This window comes from Triticum dicoccoides, chromosome 1B, assembly GCF_002162155.2.
Source record: "Triticum dicoccoides isolate Atlit2015 ecotype Zavitan chromosome 1B, WEW_v2.0, whole genome shotgun sequence".
In the NCBI taxonomy this organism is placed as follows: Eukaryota; Viridiplantae; Streptophyta; class Magnoliopsida; order Poales; family Poaceae; genus Triticum; species Triticum dicoccoides.
Genome location: NC_041381.1, coordinates 509,694,200 through 509,702,632, shown reverse-complemented (window position 1 = coordinate 509,702,632; position 8,433 = coordinate 509,694,200). Strand labels below are relative to the sequence as shown.

The 8,433-nt window shown below is 45.0% G+C and overlaps 1 protein-coding gene across 1 annotated transcript; it reads right to left on the bottom strand.

Moving 5' to 3' along the window:
- Positions 1 to 586: 586 nt before the first annotated feature.
- Positions 587 to 1,432, bottom strand: LOC119350523. The gene is made up of 3 exons (XM_037618316.1): positions 1,337 to 1,432; positions 1,030 to 1,253; positions 587 to 905 (listed from the first exon to the last, which is right to left on the bottom strand). Exons 1-3 carry the CDS (start codon positions 1,430 to 1,432, stop codon positions 587 to 589), a joined length of 639 nt encoding a protein of 212 aa, XP_037474213.1.
- Between the last annotated feature and the right edge of the window lie 7,001 nt (positions 1,433 to 8,433).

The window sequence follows — 8,433 nt, the reverse complement described above, 5'->3', positions numbered from 1 at the left end:
GGTGCAACTTGTATTCCCGCCGCTATGTAGCATGTGTGCTTTGTGCACAGTGCAACCTATAGTCGTAAACACAATATGTACTCAGCGAACAACACAACATATGATCCTCACGTGATGGAACCTGTACTTCCTCAATGAAACAAGTACTTCCCGCATGCTGTAACATGTACTCTTGGTGTAATCTGTACTCCCCACGGTTAATAAAAGAACTAAAAAGGCAAACCAGGGAAAAAGAAGAAGGGAAAAGCCAATATTGAAAAGAGGAAGAAAGGGAAAAACCACCAATCCTCCAATTTTTAGACAAGACGCCAGGAGTCATTTTATAATTGAAAAATATTATTAAGGATAACAGTGAACAATGCAATGGAATGAAACCAAACTACAAAACGACTAGAAAAAATATTAAAATTACATCAAAAATCATGTTGGCCGTCTTCTTCCATTGACTGTATGCCGTCAGCCGAAGTTTAAAACTTAAACTGAAATAATGGTAAGAAAAATGGTATCACTTGGGGCATCACTCCATGTAACGTCGGCTTGCAATTCTTCACCACCCGTCCAGATGGTAGAAGCAAGAGTACGCCCTCTACACAGCTTGTGCGTGTTGTTGAGCGGCAACAGGGTGGCCGATCGCGATCCCGTCATGGTTGATCTCGCCTGCCGGCGACGGCCCCGCCACGGCCCTCATTGTACTAGTAGTAGTATTAGCACCTGCCGCCGCCGCGTAAAGCATGATGTAAGATATGATCCCGAGCACGGTGGCGACGATGCTAAGAACGGCCCCCATCATGAAGACGCCGTCCTTGACGGGGTGACAGCCCCGGCCCTGGCTAGTTTCGCGCGTCATGGGGATGTTCCTCGCCGCACCTAGCAAGAAGAACCGCTCCGCGATCAACGCCATTATCCTGCACACACTCAACGGCAGCATGTTCATCGCCCGTTGGATTGGCCGTCACCTCGATCGAACCCTCGACATGCATGTCAGGAATGGATGGACTATGAGCAGTTGAGCACGGAAGCTTAGCTCACCATGAGAGGACGCAGAGGGCGGCGCCGGTGGCCCGCTTGGACTTGGCAACGGGCTTGGACCCGGAGAAGCCGGCGCCCCGAGGCATGCAGCGGCCGCAGCAACCGCCGACGGCCGAGGCGGTGATCTGGGCCACCAGCAGCAGGAGGGCCGCCACTAACCCCAGTGCGTACGCCGGGTTGTCAGGGTACACGCACTCGTTGCTGTACACCTCAATGTCATTCCGCTGCGCGCCACGAGCATCGCAAGCGCGCGGGTCAGTTCAGTTTGCTTGAGATGGACGGAGCCACTACCAGTGCACATACTTACCGTGAGCTTGGTGCCCTCGGCGATGAACCCCAGGACGGCACTTGCGACCCCAAACAATGCTACCACCACAGACAAGACGATCACGGTAATCTTCATTTCTCTAACAAACTACTTCCTTTTTTGGTCCGTCTTCCGATATAGTGACTGCGTGAGGTGATGGATGGGTATAAAAGCCATGATCAAATGTCCTGATGCTTATATAGAGGACGCTGATCAGGTCGGCCAGGCTTATTAGGTTTTCCACGAAGGTGCCTTCACGCGTACCGCTCTTCTTGTCCGCAAACATCGTCTGGCACCGGCTGGCGGGGAACGCGAGGCTAAGGCTGACGCGATCGTACATAGTCGTATCCGAAAAGGATCAACTCACGACAAGCCTGATTACGTAGACATCTAGCAACGCAGGACGTGTGCATCTGCCAAGTTAAATTGATGCTGGCCGCTGATTACGAGTGTTTTGGAAGCCGAGATATGCTGTGTACTGTACACTCACAGAAACAGGAAGGAAAAACACACACTCTTGACACCCCTCTATCTTGAATCTTTTCAAACCGGCCCTTCAAAACAACAATTGGCATTCCTTGAGAAGGCCAAAACTCTTTCCTCCTCCAAAAGAACATACCCCTAGCTTTCCTCCTCCCCGTGTCGGGCAGCCGCCGGTTTGCCCCATCACCGATGGCCTTTGGGCCGGGCATGAAGGTGTGGAGGACCTTGGCCGTCCGCTGCCGGGAGGGACTCTGTCCCGGTTCTTATTAGATTTAGCATCTTGACTAGGGCTGTGTGGCGGTGGCGATGTTTCCATGTTTTATCTCTGTCCCAATGGTGTGTCAAGCGTCGTCGAAGGACGTGTGGAGGCATGTCTACGTCGGGTCTCGTGGGGTTCAGTCGGTGCTGGTTTACAGGTTTGATCCATCTAATCTACGACTTTCTTCATCGGCGATGGTTGCTATGGCGCGCTAGTCCTATGAAGCTTTGGCACGACGACTTCTCGACTGTCTAATACAACAAGGTTTTGCCCGGCTCCGGCGAGGGAGGGGCAATGACCGTGGCGCCCCTTCGGCTGGCTCCAGTGCTTGTAGTCCACGCGAGGTGGTCCACAGACCCGATTGTAATTTTACTACCGCCGCTGTTTTTTGTACTGCCATGATTAAAGATGAATAGAATGAAAGTTTTTCACGCGAAAAAACAACAACAATTGACTCTAACATTTCTGAAATGGGAAGGGAAATATAAAAGGCTTTTTAAAAACCTTTTTTGGGCGATGTCGGAGTTCTTAAACAACCCTTCAAAATAACAACCGGGCTTTAACATTTCTGGAATTAGGGGCGATATAAAAGGCTTTTCAAAACCTTTCTTGGGCGTCGTAGGAGTATACCTCGAGCTGGTTCCTCTCGCTGCCGCCATCCTGCACCCCCATCAATTCAGACCTAACCACCCGAAATAGTTTCGCTCCTTGTAAATAACCAATTCGTACCGTTACCCGCCCCCGCTCCCTGAGCAACCGATGCCACCATCAGAAATGGCATACATCAACACGGCACTTCCACAGCCCCTCCTCACTTCTCGTCCCTCTCTCAAAGACAACCCCTTGCCCACCTTCCACAGACCATTCCTCTCCCTACCGCATCCTGCGCCCCACGCCACTGTCCCTACACTGGTGCTGAGCGGTGATGTGGTGCAAGTTTGACACGCCTGTTGCTCCTGTCGTGTCAGACGAAGGGTAAGAGGTCCCCCGTGCGACACCTCCTCCCTTCCCCGGCCTTCACCGGTCATTCCTTCATATATTCCGTCGGCCACCAGGTGGACGCCGGCAAGAGTTTTGACCTTGCGCTCGCATGAAGAGGGGATTAAAATATGTGATAAGAACAAGTGGGCTTTGCTTATTATTGTATATGCAAAAAAGTCTACATGTAGGGAATTTAAAGTAGCACAACACCTCCAAAACTTCAAAATGTTTTTTGAATGCAACTTAAAACCGTGAAAAATGCTGAAATTCTAGCGAGTCTCCTAGATTTTCTCTAATGCTTGATGGAGTCAAAAAATATGCACAATTTAGGCTAGAATGTCTCACATCACAACTCTTCGCCGCCCTACATATCAGTCTAGCTAGTCAACTTTTCTTTGCACCATCTGGAAAATTTCTCTACTACTCTCATATAATCTATATTGCCTTTCTTGAACTTGAATGACACACGAACAAAAGGGAAGAAAAAACAGGTCTTCCAAAAGTGCAAGCATTGTAGGATTAGCTCCGGAGAAAATCCGGCCTACTGAGGCTCTGGTAAACTGCTAGGCCTTTTCGTGCACTTGACTTGACCACATGATATCAAGTAAGGGGCAGTTCTTTTCAGATTCTTCAGAAACAGATTCTGGAAAACTTCCCACGGAATTCGAGTTCTTAGCAGAGAATATAGTATGATATTGCATTATGAGTTGTGTACTGAAATATCTGCAATGCAACTAGACTAAAACTGTGTGCTGAATTGCTAACAGTGCGTTGTTTCGAACAGTTTCTCGTCGGATATGTCAAATATGAGCACAAAAATAATTTATGAATATCACAAAGTGCTAAATACTATAATTAAAAGGTTGTAATGCTGCTTCCTAATAAAAGGTAGTCAACTAGAAATTAGAAGGACTAATCTCAAGATACGAGACTCACAACAACAGCATCACATATTGAGGCCATGGTACCATCATCTTCGGTGTTTGAGCATTCACGCATGTAAAAGGCATGTGAAGTGGCATGTACAAATCATTGTCAAACTTGTCAAAATTATCATACTATCTTCGGTGTTATCACGCTTGCAGTTGTGGAGACACATGCATGCAGTGACGATGATCCTTTGGGTCTCATGTTTGTACCGTGGTATGCCTAGGGGAACTTGCCATTTAATCTTTAGAACACCAAATGATCTTTCGACGACGTTTCACAAAGAAGAATTGCAATGGTTGCATGTCTCGTGTCTTCCCCTCGGAGGGTGTTGTTGGAACTCTATGTTGGGGAACGTAGTAATTTCAAAAAAAATCCTACGCACACGCAAGATCATGGTGATGCATAGGAACGAGAGGGAAGAGTGTGTCCACGTACCCTCGTAGACCGAAAGCGAAAGCGTTAGCAGAACGCGGTTGATGTAGTCGTACGTCTTCACGATCCAACCGATCAAGTACCGAACGCACGGCACCTTTGAGTTCTGCACACGTTCAACTCGATGACGTCCCTCGAACTCCGATCCAGCCGAGCTTTGAGGGAGAGTTCCGTCAGCACAACGGCGTGGTGACGATAATGATGTTCTACCGACGCAGGGCTTCGCCTAAGCACTGCTACGATATTATCAAGGTGGATTATCGTGGAGAGGGGCACCGCACACGGCTAAGAGATCCAAGAAATCAATTGTTGTGTCTTGGGGTGCCCCCCTACCCCCGTATTTAAAGGAGCAAGGGGGGAGGCGGCCGACCAAGGAGGAGGGCGCGCCAAGGGGGGAGTTCTACTCCCACCGGGAGTAGGACTCCTCCTTTTCTTGTTGAAGTAGGAGAGAAGGAAAGAGGAAGAAAGGGAGAAGGAAAAGGGGGCTGCACCCCTTGTCCAATTCGGACCAGAGGGGAGGCGCATGCCTCCTTCTTTTTGACCTCTCTCCTCTATTCCCATATGGCCCAATAAGGCCCATATACTCCCCGGCGAATTCCCGTAACTCTCCGGTACTCCGAAAAATACCTGAATCACTCGGAACCTTTTCGAAGTCTGAATAAAGTCGTCCAATATATCGATCTTTACTTCTCGACCATTTCGAGACTCCTCGTCATGTCCCCGATCTCATCCGGGACTCCGAACTACCTTCGGTACATCAAAAACCATAAACTCATAATATAACCGTCATCGAACTTTAAGCGCGCGGACCCTATGGGTTCGAGAACTATGTAGACATGACCGAGACACGTCTCCGGTCAATAACCAATAGCGGAACCTGGATGCTCATATTGGCTCCCACATATTCTACGAAGATTTTTATCGGTCAAACCGCATAACAACATACGTTGTTCCCTTTGTCATCGGTATGTTACTTGCCCGAGATTCGATCGTCGGTATCTCAATACCTAGTTCAATCTCGTTACCGGCAAGTCTCTTTACTCGTTACGTAATGCATCATCCCGTAACTAACTCATTAGCTACATTGCTTGCAAGGCTTATAGTGATGTGCATTACCGAGAGGGCCCAGGATACCTCTCCGACAATCGGAGTGACAAATCCTAATCTCGAAATACGCCAACTCAACATGTACCTTCGGAGACACCTGTAGAGCTCCTTTATAATCACCCAGTTATGTTGTGACGTTTGGTAGCACACAAAGTGTTCCTCCGGTAAACGGGAGTTGCATAATCTCATAGTTATAGGAACATGTATAAGTCATGAAGAAAGCAATAGCAACATACTAAATGATCAAGTGCTAAGCTAACGGAATGGGTCAAGTCAATCACATCATTCTCTAATGATGTGATCCCGTTAATCAAATGACAACTCATGTCTATGGCTAGGAAACTTAACCATCTTTGATTCAACGAGCTAGTCAAGTAGAAGCATACTAGGGACACTATGTTTGTCTATGTATTCACATATGTATTATGTTTCCGGTTAATACAATTTTAGCATGAATAATAAACATTTATCATGAAATAAGAAAATAAATAATAACTTTATTATTGCCTCTAGGGCATATTTCCTTCACTCTAGTACCCCCCCTCCATTCCCTTACACAAGACCACTTCGTTTTTCGTGTCAAACTTTGACTTATAATTTTGGTCAACAAAATATGGATTATATGTATCAAAATATATCATCAGAGAGTTCTTTGAAATGCGCATCCAACGAAAAACTTTTGATGCCAGATAACTCACCTTTTGTTGGTATTAATGGTCAAATTTAGACATAAAAATATGAAGTGGCCTTGTATAAGGGAATGGAGGGAGTACATGATATTGTTGCTCTTTGTATCGTGCTAGATATCCAACTCTGTTTGGATATCAGGAGGCCAAAAGGTAGTATTTATCAACAATAAGACATGAGAAAGTTAGAACATAGCATCATGTATATAAGGATATGCGTACATACAAGATTACCTATTGGGGTTGTGAAAAATGATCATACTGAAGTATAGCTAAGCTCCATACACATGTGTTATGAACAAATATGGGTCATCCAGGAATAAAATGACCGGGCCTCACATCGAAATCACACACGGCCATGACATTTTCACTTGAATTGCACTTTGAGTTGCCACTATCTTTTCCTTTGCATTAAAGATTTCCACGCTACACACAAACGCCTCATTTTTAGCACTCACTTTCCATCTTCTTCATTCATCTTAGGACTTGCCGAATAAGAACATGTTCTCTTCTTCCCACACTTTACACGAGTTAGGAGAGGTGTAAATTGGGCATCCTCACCTTCACAGACAAAATCATCTTCCAAGTTGACTTGAGAGGGATCACCTTGATATTGCGAATTGGCACCCTCGCATGATCATTTGTGACACAACAAGCATCAAACACCTCTCACATTTTATCCTTCTACACGATTTGAGCAAAGTGAAACATGGCAGCTTGTGGACGTGCCTGTAATCAAATAGAACTACTACATGTAAAACGCAATGATACCATCAACATTACACACAATTTGCAACAATGACATGACAATAATGATACCTTTAACTTCAATGGCCACCAATCATCGGTAGCATCAATGGTATTCGTAAAATGATCTCTTCGTATGCCAAATGTTTTTTTAAGAGAAGACCGTAGAACAGAATGTTCTACGGTAATTTTTTCATTAATAAATATATACAATTACAAGGTAAGAACCAAAAAATAAAGATGAATCAACCAATTCCTTGTTTGGGAAACATGATCGAAATTATTATAAGTGCTGCTCAGGCTATTCTTTAATCTGCTTTGCTCTTTCTGCTCTTGCTCTGATCTCAGTAGCTTGCAAGCCCTCTTGTAGATAGTATTTCCACCCCCCTATATGAGTTGGTGCTTGTCTGAAGATCTTATCATTTCGAACCAGCCAGATGCTCCAACAAGCCGTCACAATGATGTCAAAAGCAATGTCACTGGGGAGGAGTTCAGCTATAATACAGCATTCATCAAAGCTCGAAATGCCTCTGTTCTTTTGTGGGAGTAGGTGGTTCCAACAGTTCATAGCAAAATTGCAGTCCCATAATAAGTGTGATAGGGTTTCCTCCATGTTATCAGAACAAAGAGCACAATTATAGGACTGAAGTGGCATCTTTTTCCTCTTAAGCAAGCTTTGGGTATTGACTCTATCATGTAGCAGCAACCAGAAGAAGATTTTGTGGGTGAGCCTAGCAGAGATTTTCCAAAAGAGCTTGAAAAGATGGTGTGTCTTTGATGGGCCCAGGATGGTCTTGTATGTTTGGATGGAGGAGAATTTGGAAGTGTTTACTTTCAGAAACCAACGGTCAAGTTGATCTTGAGTCTGGTGATCAGCAATTATGCTTTGAAGTTGTAGGAACTGAGAATATGCTTGGCTGGATAGTGGCCTTTGGAAAAGATCTTCCAGAGAGTGTTGAGCATTAACCTTCTTGAGGGAGATGTTTTCTTCATATGCCAAATGTTTTTTGAAGCAATGTCTTCCATATGCTATAATTAGTCCCAAATGCACCCAACTTGTTTTTTAATTTCTACCGTGAATAATTTCTCTTTGTGCATTCATTATCATATCCAAGTTCAGACAAACACGAGTGAGGGGCGGTTATTTGCTTGCGTTTTCTCTACGCACACATCCATAAAAAATTGTATTAGCCACACTATCGCAATTTGCTTTGACTCCCTTGACTTTCTCCATTCATAACACGTATATCAAAATTTTAATTTATACCATATATAATTTATATATCATTAGTGACACCAAAAACCGGACATATATAATTTACCAGAATCGTGGTTTTGTTTCATCTTGAATTACACAAGGATTGTGACCAGATTGTTGGGGATTCCTATGGCAAAATTGTGTTATTTTGTGCTTCATATTCTATAGAACCAGAACCTGTGATCGGGGCGAAAAGAACTACTAGCCCTAAAGA

Coding starts and splice junctions, on each gene's coding strand:
- LOC119350523 (XM_037618316.1), bottom strand. CDS start 1,432: ATGAAGATTACCGTGATCGTCTTGTCTGTGGTGGTAGCATTGTTTGGG. Junction 1,254..1,336: donor CCGAGGGCACCAAGCTCACG/GTAAGTATGTGC, acceptor CGTGGCGCGCAG/CGGAATGACATTGAGGTGTA. Junction 906..1,029: donor GCCCTCTGCGTCCTCTCATG/GTGAGCTAAGCT, acceptor GAGTGTGTGCAG/GATAATGGCGTTGATCGCGG.